This window comes from Dicentrarchus labrax, unplaced genomic scaffold, assembly GCF_905237075.1.
Source record: "Dicentrarchus labrax unplaced genomic scaffold, dlabrax2021, whole genome shotgun sequence".
In the NCBI taxonomy this organism is placed as follows: Eukaryota; Metazoa; Chordata; class Actinopteri; family Moronidae; genus Dicentrarchus; species Dicentrarchus labrax.
Window position 1 is genome coordinate 1,546,852 of NW_026136701.1, and position 25,881 is coordinate 1,572,732.

The following is a 25,881-nucleotide window of genomic DNA, read 5'->3' on the forward strand; positions in this document are numbered from 1 at the left end:
CTATATGCTACAACTTTCACTATATCCTGACAGTAGTACATGAGACAGCTCATCTGTGAAGACATCAGGTTCCTCTGTCTCCTCCCAGTGCTCTTAAGGGCAATTGCAAGACTGGCCTGGACAAAAACAACCAATCAGAGCCAAGAAAGTTGGCCTCATTCCCAGGTCATTTTCATGTATTTAAACCCTATTTTTTGTATTTGTGACAGAGGCATGGCCAAACACTCAGAACACACACTGAATGAGCCCACTCTTGATTTTGTCTTCCTACCCTATTGTTTTACATTGTATGTATTTATCTTTGTGTTTTCTGCTACTAGGATGCCGTTAACCTACCGGTCTACAATGACTCTTAATGAGCAACCAGCTGACTCAGCTCCCAGTCCGAGCACCTCGCACTCCCTCCGATCCTTTTCCCATTCCCTGAAGGTCCCTCCGATCAACAGTGGGGGACGTCGCAGTCCGCTACAGGGAGGAAATCTAAACCTTAGTAGACGAGTCCTGGACGAGAGAGCAGGTGAAGGAGGAGTTATCGATCGATCTCGCTCCCCACTACCGCCTCTGCTCACGTCCCACTCCTCGTCTGACCTCCTGCGACTGTGCAATGGCAAGCCACTCCGCACAGCCCGATCCAGCAGCTCCTCAGCTCCACCCCTCCCCCCAAAACCCAACCCTGCCTCCCTCCCTCCTCCCGCACTTTCCTTGTCACTGCCCCCCCCACGTCCAACTCCATCCCCCTCGCCCTGTGACAACACCACCCCTCTGTCATTACCTTGTGATCTGGGAGACCCTTCCAATACTTCAACCGATCCCAACCTGGAGCTTGAGCTTGGTTCGTCTGTTGTTCGTCGCTCCTCGCTACACAGATCTAAATCAGACCTGTCAGACCGGTACGCCCGGGCTGGAGCTGACGTGGAACGCTTTTTTAACTACTGCGGCCTTGACCCCGAAGAGCTGGAGGCAGTAGGTCCAGAGAACTTTGCACGGGCCAACTCTGATATCGTCAGCCTGAACTTCAGATCAGCCTCTATGATCTCTTCCGACTGCGACCGGTCGCGGCGATCTTCCAACGATGCACTGTCAGACGGGGACGAGGACGAGGAAGAGGAGGCTGGAGAGCGTGTGCCATATGGCATCTCAGCTGTGGAGCGAAATGCAAGAGTCATTAAGTGGCTGTACAGCATCAAACAGGCGAGAGAAACACAAAAAGTCTCACATGTTTAGGACAAGCACTACAGTGGATTAGATGTACTGTAAACTATAGACAAACCGCACCATGTTTCAGAAGTGATACAAGGACCAGAATTCCTCACAGGTTTAGAGGCCATGATCTTGGGCTGAACTGAAATATTGTCAAAATGTATAGATGGATGAATGAATGGATGGAAGCAAAAGTCTGACAGGTCTGACATAAACTAGGTAAGAAGACACAATTTTGTTTAGAAATTAAAGACGTGATGAGGAAAAGGACTCTAATCCTCCCAGGCTTAGAACAACACGAACACTAAGAACATAAAGGAATAAAACTTCCTATCATATGAACAAAATGTTTAGTCTGGAGAGACAAGCAACCATGGGACCTGTATGAAAACAAATAAGTTGATTAAAGGTTTCTCTATGGACACTGTATAACTCTGGCAGACAAAGTCTGTCAATTTGCTTGAGCAACAAGAGCGAAATGCACTACGACTGTCCAAGGACCCATAAAGTGACCACCTCACTACAAAGGGTTATAGGCCTTTCTCACAGAGAACATTTTGGCTTGTCAAACACAGGTTTGACCAACATTCCATTTAGGACTGGTAGCCTGGTTTCAGAAATGTGAATCATCACCCACATCTCTGGGTTTGTGCTGGTTCACAGGTGTTTCCTCAGTAGGATACAGCTGACTAATCAAAGCAGTGGGTAGGCATGATATGAAAATTTCACGTCACAATAAATCCTGGCCAAAATAATTGCGTATATTATCCCAATAATCACCCCAAAAAAACTGCACTAAAACATGCTGGAATCGCTTTACATTTTGTTAAGAAGTAAATATTTTTTGTAAACAAAACTCCCCATTCACTGCCAACAACAGTCAGGTGCTGGTAGGTCGCAGGGCCATGTAGTAAGAAATCAGATCAATTACAGATATATATTATAATATTTAGGTCGTCAGAGATTGACTCTTTGGCAGCGGTTCGTTGGTTTTTGAAAGTTATGGTAATTCAGTCTGATTATCAGTCTTTCAGTATTTCGATGTGTTAGCTCCAGGCTTTTGGCAGTGTTCATGCTGGCTCATGTTTACCAGTTCCGCCTGTGCTTTTCTTGCAATGACAAGTCAAACTGCACACATTGAGAAAGGCCTATGTCACAGTGTTGATGTCTTAGTTTAAACAACAGGTCCTGACATCTTTGCAAAACAGATACTGAACTCTATCTGTCAAAAAATCACATGGAAAGTCAGTGATGCTGGTACACTGTGCGGCTGTAAGTCAGCTCAGTGAAGTTACTTGACATTTGTTATAGGAATAATCAGTTCACCGCTAACTTAATGGGTCACAAAGATGAAGTTATTAATGCATCAAGGTGTAAACTATGACACTGCAAAATGTTGGCAAACTCATGAAACTAAGCTAGCTTTCACTGAGCTTTAGCTGTTTTCAAGCTAGATATTGTAACTGCTAAATGAAGGCCTCGGAATGTGTGAAGATTGATGAAGGAAACAGAAGACATTGGTACAGTGATTTGACACACACACACACACACACACACACACACACACACACACACAATATAAAATATTATCTCTCAAGCATACTTATCCATGCAGCATTAAGGCTTCACTGTCATATCATTAACAAATCAACTACTTGTTCATGTCACCCAACAAAACATTTCACCAGAGAGTTGTATTGTCCTGTGATGGGTTATTCAGAGGCTGCTCGACAACAAATCATGACTACTTGTAATTTGGGTCAAATGGTTGAATGTAAGACTTAATGTATCACTACTGGTGCTGTCTATGGGTGCCTTTACACCTGACTTTTCTGGTTGAATCTAGATTAACTCTGGTGCATTTGCCTGTTTAATTTGGTCTTGTTTAGGCTGAACGTCATTCAAACTAGGACCAACTGCAGACCAAAGACTGCTTAAGGGGTCTTGGTCAACTTCCAACCACAGACAAAAAGGAGTTCGGTCTAGACCTGCTCTCTTTGAAAAGTGTCCTGAGATAACTTCTGTTAGGAATTGGCGCTATACAAATTAAAAAAATGTAATTAAATTGAATTGAAACTGTTTGTGGTGCAAACATGAATAGATCAATTAATACGTATGTGGTTTTAGCATGAAATCATAAGATAAACTACTATTCAGTTGTATATGATCCATATGCCAGGTCTATCTACCATAAGCGATTTGAGATTTGAGTCACATTATCATATGGGAAGAGCCATCATGCTGTTCAGTTTGCATTCCACTGGGAAACTGGAAGCCAGCTATCAATCTTGTTACGTCCCACTATTAATTACTTTAATTTAGATTTAACAGCTGCTATTTGAAACAGCTATTTTGAAATTGCAGAGTAGATTTTAACCGGACCAAAACTGAATGACAACTATGCATTGTTTTCCATTTGTGCAAACCAAATGAACCAGGTGTGAAAGTGAGCTAAACAATCAAACCTTTACACAGGTATGTCATCACATGTTCAATTAGTGAAATCCACATCCACATGCAAATGTACAGGACAATTCAAAAGAAAAGTACAATTCATGAGTGGGATGAGATAAAATGAACAGCGCCTCATGCATTTCCCAGCATCAAGACATCATAACTCTCCTTTTCGGAAAACAATGTTAGTGAAAATCTGTGGTTATGTAGACCACCAGGCACTATAAACATACAATAAAAGCAATACTAATGAAGCTGTCAGTTCACCACTACATTGTACACAGGAAGGATGAGAGGAGATTGTGGTCATGTAATGCGTCAGTGTTCTCGCCAAATGCCATTTAAGATTTAGGGTGTTTATAGTTGCTTCTGCTGTAGATCGCATCCTACAGCCACACGCAGACGATGCAGGCTGCGTTCATGTTGAACACGTTGTCGATGCCCTCACTTCTGCTTTCTTGCTCTCTGCCTCTGTCTGCCGTCAAAGCCAGCCGCAGGAAGAAACATGTTTCTTTACCCTTGTGTGCTCCCAGATAATGAAGGTAGTTCACCTCCACCCTTATCCTTGTCATCTGTCTGTGCGTCGCTGACATGTCTCAAGGCCTGAAGCCATATCGGTGTGAATGCAGCGCCTCGGTCAGTGTCTACCAACAGTCAGTGTGTCCTTCTGCCCCTCCACCTCCCTTCACCTCACCTTAAATCTGTGCTGCAGGTCTGCTTCAGTGTGTCCAACAACAGCAACAACCCTGCTGGGCTTACTTCACTTGCCTGCACAATACAACTTTGCTGATATTAGCGGTATGGAACAGGGTCTGCAGGGTCTTTAAAAGTCTAAAATCCAACAACCGGAATTTTAGGCCATAAAATATAAATATGATTTTGACAGGTCTTAAACATTTATTGGATTAATGAAGTTAATGTTACTTATATGAAGTTGCATTTTTCAGTCTCGCTTTTAAATGTTTATTTTGGGGGAGGGTAACAATTTTGTATTGATCATGCTGTAATAACTACAACTTACTTTTACTTTGCCTATATGGACATAAAATAAGTCCTAAATTGCATCCATAATGTTTTTTAAAAGTCTTTAAATTCACCCTGTTGAAACCTGCAGAAACCCTGGGGAAGCATCAACATCTGAGGCAACTATAGTCTCTGTAATGTAGCCATATTGTTTGGAATGCATATGGTGACATTGTGTAGGGGAGAACAGCTTGAGCCACATTTTAGTGAAAATGTCTGTAGATATAGGTTTGCTGTTATGTAACACCCTGTTTACACAGTTTCAAAATTGAAGAGAAGTGCAACCAAGGAACATTGAAGACATTGAAATCTGGTTGTTCAAACCACCTCAGTTTGAGAAGTATTGAAAAACAGTGTTTCCATCTTCCATTAGGTGCATTAACTTTTTTTCAAAAAGGCAAAAACCATTTTGAGTCCATTGACCTTTTCTAATACAATACTTTAAAATGTGCATCAAAATACATTGAACCACAGCTAATGGCTATACTTAGGCCCCTTTTCCACCAAATTAGCATTGAACCAGTTCCGTTCAAGATTCTTGGAACCGTGCTGCCATCTAGCGAACCAGCCCGTTTCCATCTATTTTTAGCGTAACCATAGTAATCGCATGTATAATCAAAAGAGGGCGCTGCACAACAACCTGTAGAATATGACACGCCCATTTTGGTTCCCAAGGATAACCTGCTATTTTTTGGTTCCAACTGGAAAACAAAGTTTCCGAACCAATTTATTTTTGTTCAAAATGCTCAGAACAGTTCAAAACTAGGTGCTTGAGTCAGAACCGAGCAAGTTCCCTGTTGGTGGAAATTAGTTACAGGTTGTTCCTGTTTTGGAAAAAGCCTACATTTGTGCAGTTCATTACGTCTTCAAGTGATTTTATACTGAAACTTTTGTTGACCACTGTAATCATTCATCCTGCACATGTTGGCCCTGAAGTTATCCCTCACTACTGTGACTCCAACAGGGGGACAAAACCCACAGTCCTCAATCTGTGTCAAGTTGCATCCTTTTACTGAAGCTAATATGTTTCAGTCTACGTTAGCCAAATCATTGTATAAATCATCATCCTGGAAGTGGTGTGTAGGTTTGTTTAACAAGCAAACACTGTCCATGGAAACACAAAAGGAATTTCGTAGAATAGCAAAAGTAAATTTCAATATGCCTCGAATGCACAGTGATCACAAAACTACCGCCAATGCTCATGAACAAGCTGGCTAGCTTTAATGAGAGAAGATCTAACTAATTGATGTTTCATTTTTGATGCAAACCTTCTTAAAAGAGTGGAAGTGAAGTGAACCCAGTTGGGAGAAACCCCCTTCCCCTATGTCCTTGCTCTGATCTCAGGGCTGTGCTAGCATGTTCCTGTCCAGTACCCTGATCTGTCATCCTCATGTGTCTTCCCAGTGACTTCCCCTTCGGAACCCAGGAAACCCCGCTGCTTCGTAATGTCAGTGTTAACAAAGACAATGTTGTTCTGTTCTGGCAGCATCATCATGCTTTAGTTTAACTTCTGTCTACATGGTGCGTTTTTTATTTCTTTGTTTTTTAATCTTTGGATTGACAGATAGAGTTCTTATGTGGTACTTGCTTTGTTTTATTTTTTTCTTCTATGTGTAAATGCTGTTAAAGGAAAAAAATGTATATATTTGATTTAAAAGAGCAATGGGTTGGATTTCAGTTTCTCTCTGTCTGAAAGTTTATGTGTTACAAAAGATCCTAAACAAAAAACTGCTGTTTCGTTCTTTGTCTGCAGTACAGAACTGCCTGATCGAACTGGGCAGGATTGTTTCAGAGACTTAGTGTTGACTGTTTTTCGACGTGGAAACTGTTACATTTTGCTTGATGAAAAATATGTTCATGTTTAGTTTCTTTTGATTATTTCAATAAATGGCTTCTTTTTGCCACTAATGTTTTTTCAAGCATTAATCCCTTAAAGTAAGTAGTTCAAATTGCATACCTTTAGTATGTACTACTGATTCGCTTCCTAAGTCCCGCCCCTTTTAGTTTTTTGTTCCAATAACAGTTGAACAAACCTCGGACAGAGCCCCGGTTGACTTTCTGCTTTCCTGTACTCAGATATGCTGTACGCTAAACTGGTCTTGAAAAGAGGACCAAATGATGAAGACTGTTAAGAGATAAAAGTGACAGCTAATCTACATCAATCGTTACCTAGCGATTTAGCTGGATGTTCAGCTAGTGACACATACTAGCTAGCTAATCTACATTACATCGTTAGCTAGCTAAGTTAGTTACAGCTGATAGCCAATGTGTTGCGCTTTCAGCTTCGTCAGCCACGATGAGGAAGGATTACACGGAGGAAACTGTCTCACATGTTGCTTTTATTTTACTCTCTTCTTCACAGCACCGGGAAAAAACATCAGTAGCCATGGCTTCATGAAAAGTCACACAGTGCACCGCTCCCACACTGCCACCGAACGTACAGCAGGGCGTACGTCTTATAATACAGGTTCAGAACAAAACAGGCTGGTCGTAAATCTTACAATATGGGAGTATATCAAACACATGGGATGATATAACTTAAATCTAATGTGAATAATGTGCTTGATGAGAATACATAACTTAACGCTATGTTAGCAAAATGCCAGTTAACTGCTAGGTAACGATTGATGTAGATTAGCTAGCTAGTTAGCTCACGTTTTGCTAACATTAGCTAACTTAAGATGTGACTATACGTTGCTTCTTCTAAAGGACCTGTGTGTAGGATTTAATGGTATCTATAGAAGTGAAGTTCCTGGTTGTAACTAACTGAACTCCAAAAAAAGTCTACATCTAGAGCCAGTGTTTGATTTGTCCGTTCTGGGCTGCTGTAGAAACATGGCGGACTCCATGGAAGGCGACCCGCAGCATCTGTAGAGAGTTCTTATTTTCAGGTGATTATACACTTATAAAAACATACCTATGAATATTATTTTCCATTTCTTGCAGCAGATCCTCTTAAATGTTACACATTTGGATTCAGCCTCAGTTTCTGGGAGGAAGTAATGGCAACCTGATTGAGCAAGTGAAATGGGAACTAAAGCAAACCCCCGGGAACAGTTCTGGGCTGTGAGGTGATTTTGTTGTGGTGTTCACAGAATGGCAAGATCTCATGAGGCACACCTTAAAATACCTTTATCCCATACAAAATCATTTGAAAATGAGCGTCTGTTAAACAAATATTCTTGTGGGTGCCACAAACACACTAAAATGTTTGTACTACAACAGCTGCAGATAAAATCATCAGTTCCAACCTGCCCTCCATCCAGAGGCAGGACACGGGTCAGGAACAGCAGATCCATCACACCCTGGACACAACCTGTTCCAACTTCTCCCATCTGGTAGGCGCTACAGAGCACTGTACGCCAAAACAAAAGAACAGGTTCTAATCTACACAGTGGCCATGACTGATGAACACTAAACCCCTTTATAAATCATTTTTAATAATCATACAGACTTTATAAGCTTTTTTTTTTTTTTTTTGACAAATTCAGTGTTTTCTTGTACCCCACACATTGTTCTGTTAGACAATTTACTTACTTATGCAGAGATATAAGCCTCCATCAATAACGTTCTGGGTTCTGAACTTGGAAATTCCACCAATCAGCCATACCATCATGAGCACTGACGGGTGAAGTGAATAACACTGAGTATCTGGTTATCATGGCTCCTGTCAGTGGGTGGGATATATCAGGCAGCAAGTGAACATTTTGTCCTCAATGTTGATGTTAGAAGCAGGAAAAATGGGCAGTGTGAGGATTTGAGCGACTTTGACAAGGGCCACATTGTGATGGCTAGACGACTGGGTCAGAGCATCTCCAAACCTGCAGCTCTTGTGGGGTGTTCCCGGTCTGCAGAGGTCAGTACCTATCAAGCAATGAACTGGCAACAAGAGGTAGAAGGTGGCCTGTTCTGATGAATCGCGTTTTCTTTTACATCTCGTGGATGGCCGGGTGCGTGTGCGTTGCTTACCTGGCACCAGGATGCACTATGGGAAGAAGGCAACCCACAGAGGCAGTGTGATGCTTTTGGTGATGTTCTGCTGGGAAACCTTGGGTTCTGCCATTCATGTGGATGTTACTTTGACATGTATTACCTACATAAGCATTGTTGCAGACCATGTACACTTATGGAAATGGTATTCTCTGATGGCAGTGGCCTCTTTCAGCAGGGTAATCCAGATCTCAATCCAATGGAGCATCTGTGGGATGTGCTGGACAAACAAGTCTGATCCATGGAGGCCCCTGCACTCAATTTACAGGACTTAAAGGATCTGCTGCTAACGTGTTGGTGCAGGATACCTTCAGAGGTCTAGTTGAGTCCATGCCTTGACTGGTCAGGGTTGTTTTGGTGGCAAAAGGAGGACCTACACTATATTAGGCAGGTGCCCATAATATTACGGCTGATCAGTGGATACTTTATATACATATATGTAGTGTAATTTTGTGCAGCGTTTTGTGAGTTTCAGAGCATGTCGTGGCCGTCAAAAATACGATTGATTTGGAGGAATAATAATAAAGTAAAATAATTATTCCCTCAGTTTCAATAGGGTCCTTGCTCGGGCCAAAAAAAAGGGCACATAAGGCATCAAGAAAGTTTTAATATTTTAGAATGGCAGGAAATGTGTAATACAAAGTGTTCACACCCACAGAGCTCCTGGCAGATTTGCAGATAAGCCAGTAAGGCTGATTCTCATTGTGTGGCGATGTGCTGTTACTTCTACCGTCCGCTGCTGCAGCTCTGTTAGGGTATTTGCTGCCATCTGGCGGTTGAAAAGACGAACAACAGGATAATTACCAGTTCAACGACGACAGAGGACACAAACGACATCTGAATTAAATATTAAAATATTCTACAAAAAGAGATTTATTAACGTGTGGGCATTGTTTACCATGAGTGTTTTGGTTGACAAATAATATATACACACTTTAAGAGGTTACGGTAGTAGTCACGTGACATCTCGACCCGGAAAAGAAACAGTAGTAGAGCCTTTGCTGTTCCTCCCTGCGGTCTTTGAGCAGTGTCGGTGTTCTGTCAGACTGACCCCGCAGAGCCGGAATGAAGCCTATATTCAGCTGTAGTGACCGCGGCGGTGGACCTGGTTCTGAGGTAGATGTTCGACTGATATAGGTCCGGATCAGGTCCGGATCTGGTCCGGATCCAACGATGTCTTCGGTTTATGGAAGCCCTTTTCCCCCAATGTGACGGAAAAAAAGATTCTGTAAGTCTTTATCATGGGAAACTTTATCAAAATATAAAGAAACGTTCTCAATATTTTGACTCAGCATTTTGAGATAATAAGTCAAAATATTTACTTCACCTTATTTACTGACGTCAGTATAGTTTCTCATTATAATGACATACACAATCTACACAATCTACACAATCAAGCCTTTTTTGCATGAAAAATAACTCCAGTGATGAATCAGTGATCAAAGCAGTTGAACTGGTTGCAGCTCTCTGTGTGAACAGTACCTGGATCTGTTTATGATGCTCCCTGCAGAGATGAGCTGGATGCTGGATGAGCAGAGCTTCTGTCACTGCTGTCAGCTCCTCCTGCAGTGGTCGCAGCAGCTGAAGGACGGCTGGAGCTGGGAGGGGGTCCAGGTGAGGGGGTGAGGAGGTCTGGGTGAGGGGGTCCGGGTGAGGGGGTCCAGGTGAGGGGGTCCGGGTGAGGGGGTGAGGGGGTCCAGGTGAGGAGGTCCGGGTGAGGAGGTCCGGGTGAGGGCGTCCGGGTGAGGAGGTGAGGGGGTCCAGGTGAGGGGGTCCGGGTGAGGAGGTGAGGGGGTCCAGGTGAGGGGGTGAGGGGGTCCGGGTGAGGAGGTCTGGGTGAGGGGGTCCGGGTGAGGAGGTCCGGGTGAGGGGGTGAGGGGTCCGGGTGAGGAGGTCCGGGTGAGGGGGTGAGGGGGTCCGGGTGAGGAGGTCCAGGTGAGGGGGTCCAGGTGAGGAGGTCCAGGTCCAGGTGAGGGGGTGAGGGGGTCCAGGTCCAGGTGAGGGGGTGAGGGGGTCCGGGTGAGGAGGTCCAGGTGAGGAGGTCCGGGTGAGGGGGTGAGGGGGTCCAGGTGAGGAGGTCCGGGTGAGGAGGTCCGGGTGAGGGGGTCCAGGTGAGTGGGTCCGGGTGAGGAGGTCCGGGTGAGGAGGTCCGGGTGAGGGGGTCCGTGCTGCCGCTGTCAGTCGCGCAGACGTTCCCTGAAAGCCCGCCATGCTCTGTGAATGTGGTTAACCGTTGTGTCTGATTTTGGTTCAGGGTTCAGAGGACGGCTACCTGAGGAAGACTGTTCTCAGGTCGGTCGTCATTGACTCGAGCCCAGTGTGGGACCTAGAAGGATCCGGTTCACAGTCAGACACACACACTTCCTGTCACTCCAGGCCTGATCAGCAGGGACAGGAGACAGAACAGGTGAAAGACTGAGCAACCCACATTGATCTGTTATCCTGTGCACTATGCTATGTGCTAGGCTAATCTGTGTTAAAAAAAACCAACCACAATTTGAAGTTGGTTCAAAGATGACATTACAGTGACCAGACATCCCAGATTGTCCAGATTTGTCCTGGTTTCAAGCGGGGGGTCCCAAGTCCAGTATCTGTAAAACACTCAAATGTTCTGGCTTTCACCACAATCACAATAATAAACAATATTGTACTTAGGGACGTTTATCATACTCTGTCCTGCTCCTAACCCAGTATAAACCCATAAACAGTGCACCACACATCCCAGTTCAGTTTGTTTTCAAGGCGGTTTTGGCCCATGAGTGGTTAGCGTCATGGCAAAGAGGTCAGCCTCAGAGCTCCAGGAAGATACCCGCATGAAAATGCTGCGTTCATGGCATCCACGATGTTAAAAGGTGCATTCTGTAGGTGTGCTAATGGATGAAATAACTGCCCCCCCCGATAAAAACACAGATATAGAAACTTAAATGCTTCTATTATGTGTGTGTGCTCCCCATGTTGGAGAGGTCAAGATCTGCTGGTTAACAGTACTGACAGATTCAGACTGCACTACAAAACTGACTAACTCACTTCATTCGGAACCAAATGATCATGAAATTCAGTTCCGCTGGACGCCAGACAGTGTACCTAATGAAGAGCTACAACTTCCACTGGGACACAGGCAACAGGAAACAGCAGTGTCAGTTATTTAGAAAGCTGCTTGTGGGTCCAGAATGAAGTGAGTGACAGCTGACTCTATAGAACAGACTCTCAGTACTGTTAACTCTTTATGTTGGAACCTCCTTTGGTGGGTGCATGAGTGCGTACATGTGCTGGTGCGGGTTAGATGCTAGGTAGAGGCTAGCTCATTATTAGCATATATAGTTACATTTCAAGTTAGCTAGCTAATGTTAGCAAACTAGCTGGCTAATCTACATCAGTTGTTAGCTAGCTAGTTACATCTTAAAGCTAATGTTAGCTAAATGCTAGCGAACTAGCTAGTTCATTTACATTCAGTTAACATTAGTTAACATCGATCATTAGTTTTCTCTTTTAACCATCTTTAAAATGTGGTGGTCTTTCTAACACAGATTAGCCTAGCATATAGCAGATCTTAGTACAGGAAAGGAGGAAGTTGACTGAGGCTTGCTCGACTGCTATTGAAGCACAGAGTAAAAAGGGGCGGGGCTTTGGAAGGTCAATCAAGGACACTCATTTCCTAAATGATTTCATTCCAGACCTCCACTGTGAAGCAGCCACCGCTAACGCTAACAGATTGAATGCACTCAGGCAGCTGCTGCACACGGTGAACTATTTCACATTGTCCACTGTGTCTCTTCGTCCTCAGGCGCTTTGTGTTGCCCCAGAGGACGGCGACAGCGTCAGAGGTGACATAGACGACGACGACGATGATGATGATGATGATGATGATGGGGTGTGTACGGTGTCTGGAGGCAGTGGCCAGGTGCTTCAGTACGAATATCACATCCTGTTCTCCTGCAGCTACGGTACTCCTGTGCTCTATTTCAGAGCCGTCACACTGGGTGAGCTGCACTCTGCATGCACACCCACACACACACTGACACTCAGTGGACGTGCATGCTGTATTGAATACTTGCAGATGTTGTTGCTTCATGTACATGGTGAGGGTTTTTAAGTTATGATTTAAGTTCACATGTTCTTTGTGAGTGGTTTGACTGTGTTTTACTGTCAGACTGACTGGCAGCTCAACTTTTGACTGTTACCCCTTAAATTCGCTCGACTTCAAATCCCACCGAGTGCTTTTCAAAAGTGCAGTGTCTTCACAGCGTACAACCTGTCAAACGTTATTTACGTGTGTATTTCGTCCTTAAAAAGGAGTGGTTTCTCCACTGTACTCTAACCTGCCTCTGACTCATTGACTTCTGTCCTGGTGCCACAATGTCAAATTCCAATGTTGACGAATGAGATTTTGATTGGACATGAGCATATGGACCACGCAGTCACTCAAAGATCACAAGGTGTCAGCCCTACGATGTCTTATTTGTCTGTTAATCAAGCAAACTTTCTTACCTCAGCTCAGTTGAACTTCTCTTCTCAGAAGTTCCAACTTTCCAGCACTGGCTCATCATCATGAGTTTGATTCAGTCTCCTGGTTGATTTGTCAAATTATTATATATAATTATATATCATAAATAGGCTGTCCAGCAGTTTATACCTGGCTCGAAATCGAACCCACACTCACTCATGTGCACAGCGTTTCTCTTAATGTTGCCCAGTAAGAATTCTGAATCTCAACAAAAGAGGAGAAAGAGAAAGTCAGCTGGGACAGTGCAGGCGGGGCATCAAGGCCACTGTGGCTGCAGGAATCTGATGTTCTGAGGGGCAACCAGTAGGGCTAAACTGGCATAGCTCTACACAAGTTGCTTTTCATTTGAAATGTTTGGAAGAAAAACCCACACATCACACTGTAACGTGTATATTTTAAGAGCAGTTTTATTGGACTCAAATATTAAAAGTTGTAATTGTTAATTGCAGTAACATTCATTTCCATGTCAGTATATAAGGGTTTGCTCTGTGATATATTTTCTGCTTCCTCAGAGGGGCGGAGCCTGTCATTAGAGGAGGTGTGGAGCTCCGTTCATCAAAACTTCAGGCTTCGGCTCCAGCAGAGTCCTCTAAATACAATCACTCTGCAGGTAAAACCGCTGTCAGCTTTATCATCATCATCTTCCTCCTTGAAGCTTCACTGAGATCTTCTGTGTGTGTGTGTGTGTGTGTGTGTGTGTGTGTGTGTGTGTGTGTGTGTGTGTGTGTGTCAGGAGCATCCCCTGCTTGGTCAGCCTTTCTTCATGCTCCACCCCTGTAGAACGGAGGAGTTTATGAGGCCTGTGCTGCAGGCGGCTCAGAACCAGCACAGGTAGGATTCTCCAAAAACACGGTGAATCTCTTGCATGCAACATCTGTATTAAGTTTAAATGTGTGTTGTGTGTGTGTGTGTGTGTGTGTGTGTGTGTGTGTGTGTGTGTTTGGGCAGGCCAGTGAACTATGTGTTGTCGTGGCTCAGTGTGGTGGGTCCTCTGGTGGGTCTGGAGGTCCCTCTGAAGTACTCCACCCTGCTCCATCCTGCAGCCTCACTCGGCAGCACCGAGCCGGACTGAAGCCCCGCTCTCTGTCCGTGTCACTGTGGGGTCTCTACACGGATGCTGGACTATCAAACAGACATAGCAGGCAACTGTCCCGGTGCCCGAGGCCTTCTCCTTTATGTTTATTTAATTGAAAGTTTGTTTGGCAGTCTAAAACTGACAGTAATAAGGGCCTTATGTAGCTCCTGCATTATCTTCTCTGTTGATTTTGATGCCGTGTTTCAGAGAGGCCCTCTGTGTCAAACCCTAGCTTTAATACTTTAGTATTTCTTTTGATATCACATGGACAGGGTTCGCATGGGTCCTGGAAAATACCCTGGAAATAATCTCAAACTAATGTATGTTGTTCTGGAAATTTTAATGTGGCCAAATTAATGTTACTGTTAGAGGAAAACTTAATTTGGAAAGCGGTGGTGAGAACAGCCAAGCACACCACGAAAGGTAGCTAACACCTATAGCTGTCCTGTATGGTTAACAAAAACTCCTGGAAAAATATTTCCTGAACACAGTTGGAACCCTGATGGAGCATATTCTTCAAATGTTTGCTAAATGTGTGTACATCCTGTATCTATTCAACTTACAGCCTCTGATATATATTTTTCAACAACAACAACAGGATTCCAATGGAAAACCTGCATATTTAGAGGCTAGTTTTCCAGTCATGGAAACACCTGGAAATGTATAAATAAAGACCAATTATCCTGGAAATAATCCATGTTGTCTTGGAACATTTCAATTTTATTTTAACCCCTCACTCAGATCGCCTATGTAAACCTAGGTTTGAGTAAAACTGTAGTAAACTTTAGTCAAATCACCAGAGACAGAAAGCGAGGTAACATGTAGTGTCCCGTAACTGCTGACTAACAACCTGTAATGAACCTGTGTCACTTCATTATAAACCTGTCATCATTAAAAAGGAGGAATAGGAATTAAGAAAAAAGTGTGAACTAGGTTGGGGTCACGGTTCGGTACGGGTTCGGTACTACGGGGGAAAAAAATCACATATAAAAGACTAGCTTTTTTATATTTATTTTGAACAGACACCAGTTGACTGCAAAAAATAAATAGAATAAAACATAAAACAAATGTATTAGGAGGGTTCTCATTCTGTTAAGAAAAGATAGACTGAGGTAGTCAGGTAACACTGGCCCTGTCAGTGTTAATGTTAAGAGGTGGCTTAAAAGCAGCGGGGATAAGTTGTTGCACCAAAGACGTTTTTTTCCTCGCACCAGTGACAGATATGTCGGGGTGATGCCGTTTTGTGTGGGTTAGCATGTTTGAGGTGTTGCCCAGCAACATACCGCACCTCCGTGAAACATTGCTGGCAGAAAGTCTTTGTCCGGTCCACCACTCGCATGCCATCACCATTATATTGTACTGGGGAGCCAAAGTGCTCCAAACAGCTGATTTAAATGAAGCTGGCGGCTCCTCCAACTCCACACTTTCCATCACTTTTCTTCTTCGTCCTTTTTTGTAACTACTTCTTCTTCTTCTGTAATGACTGTTTCTGGCAGCTTTTAGGCTCATTACCGCCACCTGGATTAAAGTGAGGACTCGACTTCTTTTTAAACTCACTCAGACGTATTCGTCGTATGACTGCGTGCACCGAACCGTGACACCCGTACCGTGACGGTTCAGGACGAATACAAATACCGTTACACCCCTAGTAAACTATATGGCTGTGAGAAAGTGTTAGAATCCAGACCAGGGCCCTTGCTGCATGTCATCCCCTCTCTGCCCCTGCCTTTCCTGTCACTATCCAAACAAAGCAAAACTGCAACAAAAAAACCCAGCCAATCAATTTTCAGGAGGCAGGTGTTTGACTGAATGCTGTGCACCATGAGTAGCTGCCATCTCTTCATACTGATGCTGGAGGGAGCGAGGATGTCCCGGGAGGAGCAGAGTAGTGATGGGCAAATGAAGCCTTCGTGAAGCACTGAACCACTTGAGCCAGTTGTTTCAAAAAGGGGTTCATTACTCGAAGCTTCAGTTACAGTGACCTCTCTTGGCAAAGTGCAAGGCTGCAGTCAAATTAGGCAGGCTAGTTGGTGGACAGGAGGCTTTTAATTACATACACGTATTTGTGCGCGCACGCACGTACGCACTCACACATACACACACCTTAATGAGCAGTGCTGGATAAACTGTAGAAACCACATTTTGTTCTGAAGCATCTTTGCTTTGATCACCCTTGGATTTAAAGTATCTTTGCTTTGAAAAATCTTATCTATATCATGTTCAATTTACAAATAAAGATTGTTGAATGTGTGTATTGTGTTATTGAGGAGAGAATGCTTGGAAATATGGCATAGGTTGGGTGTGCTTGTTTAACTAAGACAGGGGGATGGGGAACACTCAAAGGTTTTTATTATGGTACGTTAATTTTTCAACAGTTTTTGGGTTGAGCCGGTTTCTTTTTTTGGTCACAATTTCTTCACATTTGCAGTTATAAAGTGTTAAAGGCGCTCAAATTCAAAACTGTCTCAACCTGTCACCTGTCAGAATCGAGACGAGGCAGTGTCAGTGAATAGCCTGATTGGACCGCGAACCAGTCAGCTGGTTCATTCAGGCAATGAAGCAGTTGCTGCTTCGGACATCATATGTCACGTGATTTTTTTCGCACCCAAGCAAGCTTTGAAGCAGTGGTTCTATGGAATTGTAGTTCAGGGTTTGAAGCACGTATCGAAGCTTCAGTGTCACACTGCCATCACTAGAGCTGAGACCTAAAGGAGAACTGGAAACCACATTCAAAGACCACACTCAATTTTTCTGAGTTTTTGGGCTCATAGAGCATGCTCAGTAGAGTCCAGCCAATCAGGTTTAGAGTGTGCCTGACCGAGACTTGCGCTGACCGAGCCGGCTGACTTCCTGTCATGAATGGGATACAATGATTCAATCATACAGCTCTTTTAGGCTTTCCAACTGTTGCCAGGAGCTTGAGTAAGACATGAGTGAGGGAAGCAAGTAGCCATGTTTTGCTGAATGGATAACACCCCTCGTCTCAAAGGCCATAACCCTTATGACATCACAATAAAATTTCCAAGGTTATTTTCAGACTCAACAGATCTCCTCTAGAGCCACAGAATTCACTTCGTGCTGCAAGTATAATATGAAACTAGATGACCTAACACATCCATTAGGCAAATGGAAAAACTGGCATGGCAATTTTCAAAGACATCCCCTGACCACTGACCTCGAGATATCTGAATAAAAATGGGTTCAATAGGTAACCAGCCAACCTTTACAGACATTCCCACTTCATGCTAATCCAATGCAGTCTTTGGAGTACAAAAGTGTTTTTTTCACCTAGTGTAATCGAATATTTCTGCATACAGTATTGGAATTGCATAAACTGAAAATATTTCATGCACTGTAAAAAAAAAAAAAAAAAAAAACAGCTGAGAATATGCATAATTTCAATGCAACTGTCTACACTAAATTTTAAAGTTTTAAGTCAAACTCACACTTCAGTGTTGAAATAAACTCACAAAAGTGTTTATTTTATTTCTTATTATCTTCTTGTTTCTTATCTTGAAGATTCAGGTTTTTCTGAAGAAGAAAAGCAAATTAGGATTAATCTGAGTTTGACATAAAACCACTGACCAGAAGTCTGAAGTGAAGCAAACGCAGAAAGCGTATTAAAAACCTGCATTCTGTGTAAAGGCCAGCAGGGGGAGTTCCATTGGCTGCAATAACAATACCATGCAGCCTAATAAAGAAATTAACCTACTTCTCACTTGATTTACGAGCTCAATAAATAGTTTTTATAATGAGTTTATGGTCTCAATCTCTAGTTTCAGTCTTCTTCCATACAGCATGATGTTCATTTAGTAAATGATGGTCCCATTTAGAGTAAAATAGACCATAAAGCAGGGTATGCTTTAGGGGGTGGCTACCTTTTGGTTGACAGGTCAGTGACAGCTCAACGCACCAAACTCAGATCAAACTGTCAAACTAGGCAGTGCTGATCAAAGATGAATCCAGATTCTGTTACTGTGTTGACTATTTCTCACTTCTTTTCAGAATCATATGTTAGTGTGCTGTTTAGCTGTAATACGGGATTGTGTATGACCAGGCGAGCTACCAGTGTCAACTTGTAGTACTTTACGTCCACTGGCTCGCGCTGGGTTAGTCTAACTGTCATGGCAGCGGCCAAAACACCAAACTCAAGGCTTCAAAACAGTTCTACACAAACCAATGGTGACATCACATAGGTTCACACTTGCTTAAAGCAAAAAAATTAAATGACAGCTGTCATGAAATTATGAGTTTTCGCTGGTTTATATTAACTTCACACTTTCACTGTATGTCACCAGTGTTGGGCAAGTTACTTTTAAAAAATAATTAGTTTCAGTTACTAGTTACTTCTTCCAAAAAGTAAATTAGTTACTCAGTTACAAATTATAAAAGTAACTAGTTACTTTAGAAAGTAACTATTGCGTTACTTTCAAGTCAATTTTTAAATGCTCAAATGTGACCCCACCTCCACCCCTCTTTAACGGAACTTAAAATACATGTGCATGTTCAATTATTTATGATAAATCTGAATATTATAATGAAATGGACACTTAATACAATCCATTATTAACAGAAACAATGTACACAAATCTAAACTATTTTAATGTTGCTGTGGGACAAAGTGAGACTAGCCTCCAATCAAATGCCATGTATGTAGATTATGTTTATATAGTGGATCCATACAAATAACCCAATAGATGTTCTGGAACTTTTGATATTTATTGCCCCTCAACAGGCCACAACTGGGCAAAATTAAATGATGCTTGTTAAGCACTATACCAAAAATAAATAACAAATATATACACTCTTTGTAGTGCAAATAAAACAAAGAACTTCAGACAATTGGTAGATATACTGTACTTCAAGTATTTTCTTCCTCGAAAAAGTAGAACAGTGTAACAATATGAGGTGCTTTCAATCTAACTGAAAAGTACAATGTATAGCAAAACTAAGGAATCCAAATATAAACAGGTAATACATAAGAAATAAAAAATACATCTCCATAAAAATAAATCTCTTTCTCTGGCCATTGACAATCTCACTTCAAGAGGCTGCAGCCAGCCAACAAATAAATCTAAATGAAATTATGCTCTTTAAGCAATGTACCAAAAATGTATTAAAAAAATATATACACTCTTTTTAGTGCAAATGTAATAAGATGCAGCACAACTCGCCATACCTGTCTCTCGTTGACTGACTCGCTTGTGTTGTTCGTTGTGTGTCCGTTTATGCATGCTTTCAAACACCCGCCCAACTAATTTCAGCATTTATGCTCTTGTCTCGTGCACTGCCCACTAACCAAGGAAGAACAGTAAAAAAAAGTCTTTGCCTCTCAGCTCAGAGATCTAGTTGGTCTGATGAAAAAAACAGCTTCAATTATAGTAACGCGCCACATTGTTTGGCTGTAACGGTAACGGCGTTATTAAGATGGGAAGAGTAATCCATTAGATTACTCGTTACTGAAAAAAGTAACGCCGTTAGTAACACTGTTATTTAGAACGCCGTTATTCCCATCACTGATTGTCACATATGCAAGATAAATGATGTACAAATGAAAACACGTCTCTTTCAACCTGGTTCACCTCATTTAGTCACATTTTTGTATGTTCTCAGTAAGAAGAGACAGACAATGAGAGAGAGAGAGAGTGCTAGATGAATCCAGACTGGACATTTTTGGTGAGAGTGGAGATAGAAGTCTTTTTATAGCTAATTGTCAGCCTTGAATGAATTACATAAGAGGAGAAAGTCAGCTTGGAGGTCTATACCAGATCCTCAGATCACATGTGACAGAAGAGAGCGGAGGGGGGTGAATGGGGTCAGAGCCATCAAACCAGAACCAAGACACTGCTGCCAGTTACACAGTCTGTACAAGTACATTTAAAATAAGCTGTGCTCTGAACGGTAGAAGCACATAAGATGAGAGAAAAGTAGCAAATGCACGTCAGAATTTGATAAACTAGCAAGCCCTTGGACACAATATCTAAAATAGAGAAGTAGAGGGCGGGATTGAAACTGAACAGTTTCACGGCATAGTTGTCTAAAAATTCACCCCCTGTACAGTTGTCATGAAAGGATATATTAGCTAAAGAGACCAAAAGTTTTTTTTTGTACCAGGCTGTAAACGTGTTTATTTCTGCTGTAAAGTTGGCCATTTTAATATGGGGCCTTATGGAGACTCACTTCTGGAGCCTGCCTCAAGTGGCCGTTAGAGGAACTGCAGTTTTTGGCACTTCGTACTACAGCTGCTTGGTCAAGCAGGCACAGAAACTGCATAGAGAATCCAGTTAATTATCAAAATAAAATACCCCAGATTGGACAAAATGATGTTAGCGATTGTAAAAAAAAAAAAAAAAATGTATTACTCTCTCCTCCAGACTGTTTTAGACTGGGTCTGCTCATTGGTACAATAAACCATTAAAATAGTCCAGTGATTGAAACTCTAGATAGGCTTTTGCTACAAGATGACTATCAAAAGGCTGATTAGTTTTGTATACTGGAGCAGTGGTTCTCAAACTTTTTTCAACATTGTATGTCCTTTGAAATATTTTGTGTTCTATCCTGACCAGCACAAACATTTTGATAGAAAAAAAAAGGCGGTACAACGGAGCAGTGCCATCAGTGGTCTTCTTTATTAAACAACAAACTTACAAAAGAAAAACGCTTTATTTCAAATGTTTAAATGTTTGGCAATTGTTTTTGTTACCATGCAATAACACTTAAAGGGCATTGGAGTTGAGTTTGTGTCTCGTCCTTCTCGGTGCAGGGAGTCTGCAGAGATCAAACTCTTTTTCCAGAGATTTTACAGCAGTTGAACATTTATGACAGTTAATGCTTGCATTGAATATAGGAATATTGAATAGAAATTGTGATTTATTGAAATTGCATTTACATTTTTTATTTGATTTATTATATAATTATTTTAGCAATAATGCATGACTGATATTTTCTAAATTAAAACAAAATAAAACCTAAAAAACAAAAACAAACCCCTTGCAGTACTCCAAAGTACCCGTAGGGGTATGCATACCCCCATTTGAGAAACACACTTCACATTGGTTTGGAAAGCAGTCAGTTCAGGTGCTCCAGGTTTGGAACCAATGGTCAGTCATGTGTCATGATCATAAAACAATTGTGAGCTCGCTCAGACACACACCTTGCTGACAGAAGAAGTCCTGTATTCTTAGTCTATCTTATTCGGACACTGAGGGAGAGCAGAGACGTCCGTCAGCCTGTATTGACTGAATGTCTGGGTATGGCACCTCTGGGAGTTTGCGAGACGGGCCAGAGGCACTTAGGATATTAAACTAGATGCCAACTTCAGTGGACTAAAGCTTTTAAGTGATGCCATCAATTAAGCGGCATTGTGTGTATGGTGCATGTCTGGCAGGGAAGTCAGACAGAAGGGCAGCTTAGGTAAGAACAGCCACTACTGCCAACCAGTGATGTCATGCTACTGAACTCTCAGTGGGACAGAGAGTTCAACCTCAGATTCTGTGCATTATGTCATATTGTTTGTCTTAAAGCTACAAAATCATATTCTTTATCGTGTCGCAATATACCGATATTGACAATGATCGTGATGTTTAATAATGAAATATTAATATGGTGTTGATAATACACGTGTTAATACTGTGTAAATAATTTGGCGTCTCTTAAATCATTTTAGTTTCTTTCTGTTCACAGTCCAACAGAGGTTGCAGTAATGCACCTTACTGCTGGTTGTCAAACCTTTCTTCAAGTTTTCTATAGATGGTGCAATAATATTATCAGGAATTCTTTTGGCCACGATAATTGTGTAGTGAAAATCGAATGTCCTTACAGCCCCAGATTATTTTGCGTTTGGGCGTTGTAAAACCACTGTGGTAAATATGGACAGCTGTACATTTTTATGATTACATTACTTTTGATCAAAAACTAGTGAGTCGACAACCAAATGTGTAACAATACAAGACATAAAGTATCGCCAGCTCGCCATCTGTCTGCAGCCTTTTATTTCACGAAGCTCTCACCAACCACTAAAAGACCATCCCATATTTACTCTAGTCCACTGGATTTTTGTTCGGTCACACTGCCCTCCAGAGGCTAACTGCAGTAACTACACTAACAATAAAAAATGGCTAAAAAAGTTTTCTGACTGTCCAGCCAAATGTGTTTTAGGTAGAACAGTGGTTATGTGCTTATTATAAATGAATATAAATATAAATATGTATTCTCTAAGTAATTTTCATGGCTAAAAAATCATGACCAATTATTTGCCCTATGACCCCTAAAACTGCCCTCTGCACTCTGTCTTTGTGTTAGTATAAACAGATATATAGGTAGTGCAAAGCCAGAGTGCAGTAACTATGAGTGTCTTCTCACTGAGAAAATCTGACCATTTTAAATCTGTATTTCTTACTGTTTGCATGCTTGAAAAGTTGAAATTGATAAGTAAGAAGAAAATCAAGCAATCCCCAAATATTATTTTGAGATGTTTAACCTATTAAGATGACTTGATATAAAATGTATGTAAATCTGTTTTTAGAATTAGATTCTCGTCTTATAAATAAATAAATAAATGTCAATCAAATCTCTGTTATTAAATGTTGAAACAGTTTTCTGTATAGATTACGAGGTGACGTTACATATTATGGCTTAGCTACATAGTTTGCATTGTAACAACTTATGGTTGTATAATCTTTTTTTATCTAAGAAAGACTGAACTTTGTCACAAGATAAACATTTCAAAAACATTTGAAAGTTAAATTTCTGTCAGAACTAAGTTCATAAAAATCAGAGGCTGCAGAGCCCGGTTGCATTGCCTGTTCACCTGGCTCCAGAGTTCTGGGAGTAGGTCTGTAATGGCTTTGAGGTTGGACAGCACAAGACACATGACGATGGGTCTGTAGTCATTAGGTCCTGTGGTCCTTGGTTTTGGGGGGTGGGGGTGATGGTGGAGGTTTTCCAGCAGGCTGGCATGTCTCCAGTGAGGTGTTGAAGATGTCTGAACACCAGAAACAGCATCTTCCACTCAACCTATCTGTCCCAGTTTAACCAGCTCACTCAGTCTCTCTGTCCCACTATGACGGGTCCACTGTGAAAAGTCTTTGGCGATTAGACCTCCTCTTGACTTACTGTACTAATAGAGCATCTTTCTAGTCTTTCGACCACTCAATGCGCTGTACACTACATGCCACACTCACCCCTTTCACACACATCCACACATTGATGGCAGTGGCTGCCATGCAAGGTTCCAACTGCTCACCAGAACGGACTGATGAGCTCAACCTGGGCACTGGTTATGATGAGCTGCAGGTGAACGGGGTGGAGGAGGGTTGCAACTACTTTTGCACTGAACTGACAGAGAACTGACATCAGAGAGGAGAACAGATTTAAAATTTGAGAGAAACAATGTTATTGACTGATGGAGATCAAGGCAAAATCTGGTTGGTTGAATAAAGAGTAAACGCCCACAGTCTGCTGATTGGCATAAAGATGCAGTAGTCTTCCTGATTGAATTGATCCTGAGCTTCACTTACCTGTGACAAAACTGTTACAAATCACTGTTGGAAAATAAGCATTGATTCCTCTGAAATGTATGTGGGAGACCTCCTGTTTTAGGCTTGTTACGTTCCTGAATTGTTTAGGGCTTGTGGGGAGTAACACAATAAAAAAATTGAAATTAAAATTAACCGAGAGAAATTTGTTTCACTCCAAACAAGGATTTTTATTACCGATTAACAGAAACAATACTTACAATATGGATAAAGTTGCAAACTAAAAACTAGCTTTCCTTTAAAAAAAACAAAAAACTAAGAAGAATCCGATTCTGTGTAACTACAGATTTAAAAACTTGACCCAAACTTAAGAAAAACAATCACACACTCCCTCTATCAGGGAGGACCGCTTAATAGACCCAGCCCTGAAAGTTAATGGGAGACTGCCAAGCATAACTACCTGCTGCAGAGGGGAAGGGCAGTACCTGGAGGACACAGAAGCACAGGAGAGAGAGAGAGAGAGAGAGAGAGAGAGAGAGAGAGAGCAGCACAACACAACAACTCACGGCTCTATGGGTGTAACAAGGCTATTTTAATTGTCTTTAGCCTGACTCCATAAGTGCAGAGTAATGTACATATGTACAGGGATATCAAAAATAACAGTATAGATATATATATATCAATAGGCAAGCAAGATATATTATATAATAATACATATCACTGATATTATTGTTATTATTATTATTACTATTATTATTACTACAGTTACTATTATTACTATAATCACTGCTCATTGTCCCCCATCGTTGTTGTCGTCGTCGTCGTCATCTTCTTCATGTTCATCATCATCAGTCAGTACTATTGGTGTAGTTGTTGCTACTGTTGTTGCTGTGCACCTTTGTCTCTGTCTCTCTCTCTGTCTCTCTCTCTCTCTCTCTCACCCCAACTGGTCGAGGCAGAGGACCACCCACGTAGAGCCGAGGGGTCTCTCTGAGGTTTCTGCCTTTTAACAGGCAGTTTTTCCTTGCTCCCGTCACCAAGTGCTTGCTCATGGTGGTACTGTTGGGTCTCTGTAAATAATGTTATAAAGAGTTCGGTCTAGACCTGCTCTATTTGAAAAGTGTCCTGAGATAACTTCTGTTATGAATTGGCGCTATACAAATAAAATTGAATTGAATTGAATATATATATATATATATAAAGCACTGATAGAACAGTGTAACTATTGCACTGCTTATCTACACACTTTATAGCTGTCTGAAGTGGTCAAACTACCCCTCTGTTAACCAGAGATGCTAACAATGTTAACTTTCTGAATGTCTCTGGTTACAAATATATTTGTGGGAGAAATCTTGTGCTACTGGTGATGTCCACTGGAAAATGTGACTTTATTTAGCTGCGTCGCATGTAGTTTAATTAGGAAATCCACAACTTTTATTTTAAGTGCACAACAGCCAGTACAAAACAGGGCAAAGTCAAAAGGCCGTGGTATAATTCCTGGCCTGAAATGGAGTAGTATGTGAATAAAGTGTGCTAAAAATATATATAAATCATAAAAAATAGTAAATCACCTGAAAATGGAGAAATGGCGGAAATAGCTAAAAGTAGTAGTAGAGTAGTTCAATTTCAATTCAATTCAATTTTATTTGTATAGCGTCAATTCATAACAGAAGTTATCTCAAGACACTTTTCAAATAGAGCAGGTCTAGACCGAACTCTTTAAAACATTATTTACAGAGACCCAACAGTACCACCATGAGCAAGACCTTGGTGACAAGGGCAAGGAAAAACTGCCTGTTAAAAGGCAGAAACCTAGGACAGATCCTTCGGCTCTAGGTGGGTGGTCGTCTGCCTCGACCAGTTGGGGTGAGAGAGAGAGAGAGAGAGAGAGAGAGAGAGACAGACAGACAGACAGACAGACAGACAGGTGCACAGCAACAACAGTATTGGCAATGGCAGTCAAGCAGGACCATGGCAGGAGGCTCCACCAGGATCGATAAGAACCTGCAAGACGAGAAAGCACAAGAACTCCGGGGAAGAAGTGAAGTTAGTAACATGCATTAATGGGACATGAATGAGTGCAGAAAGAGAGAGGAAGGGAGGAGCTCAGTGCACCATGGGAAATCCCCCGATAGTCTAGGCCTATAGCAGCATAACTA

At 41.9% G+C, this 25,881-nt stretch overlaps 2 protein-coding genes and 1 long non-coding RNA gene across 13 annotated transcripts in view; all 3 read left to right on the forward strand.

Annotated features, from left to right (window-relative positions):
- The window catches only part of fam110b (family with sequence similarity 110 member B), a 51,466-nt gene extending 44,881 nt beyond the window's left edge, over positions 1–6,585 (forward strand). For all 4 annotated transcript variants that reach the window (XM_051411580.1, XM_051411576.1, XM_051411577.1 and 1 more), the window contains one exon: positions 321–6,585. In XM_051411580.1, coding sequence (XP_051267540.1) covers positions 321–1,224 — 904 coding nt within the window. In that variant the 3' untranslated portion in view covers positions 1,225–6,585. The remainder of the gene's footprint in view (positions 1–320) is intronic.
- Positions 1–25,881, forward strand: part of LOC127370339 (uncharacterized) — a 140,094-nt gene that overhangs the window by 9,353 nt on the left and 104,860 nt on the right. The gene's annotated exons all lie outside the window — the stretch shown is intronic.
- On the forward strand, positions 9,654–14,939 carry atg10 (ATG10 autophagy related 10 homolog (S. cerevisiae)). Of its 8 annotated transcripts, none has more exons than XM_051411846.1 (7): positions 9,659–9,895; positions 10,131–10,281; positions 10,922–11,074; positions 12,452–12,647; positions 13,684–13,781; positions 13,905–14,002; positions 14,120–14,939. In XM_051411846.1, exons 2-7 carry the CDS (start codon positions 10,162–10,164, stop codon positions 14,241–14,243), a joined length of 789 nt encoding a protein of 262 aa, XP_051267806.1. In that variant the 5' UTR covers positions 9,659–9,895; positions 10,131–10,161; the 3' UTR covers positions 14,244–14,939. The 8 variants fall into 8 exon arrangements, with proteins under 8 accessions (XP_051267846.1, XP_051267806.1, XP_051267797.1 ...); XM_051411837.1 differs by having other exon boundaries at positions 10,147–10,281; XM_051411869.1 differs by having other exon boundaries at positions 10,178–10,281.

Coding starts and splice junctions, on each gene's coding strand:
- atg10 (XM_051411830.1), top strand. CDS start 9,733: ATGAAGCCTATATTCAGCTGTAGTGACCGCGGCGGTGGACCTGGTTCT. Junction 10,282..10,921: donor GGAGCTGGGAGGGGGTCCAG/GTGAGGGGGTGA, acceptor ATTTTGGTTCAG/GGTTCAGAGGACGGCTACCT. Junction 11,075..12,451: donor AGGGACAGGAGACAGAACAG/GTGAAAGACTGA, acceptor CTTCGTCCTCAG/GCGCTTTGTGTTGCCCCAGA.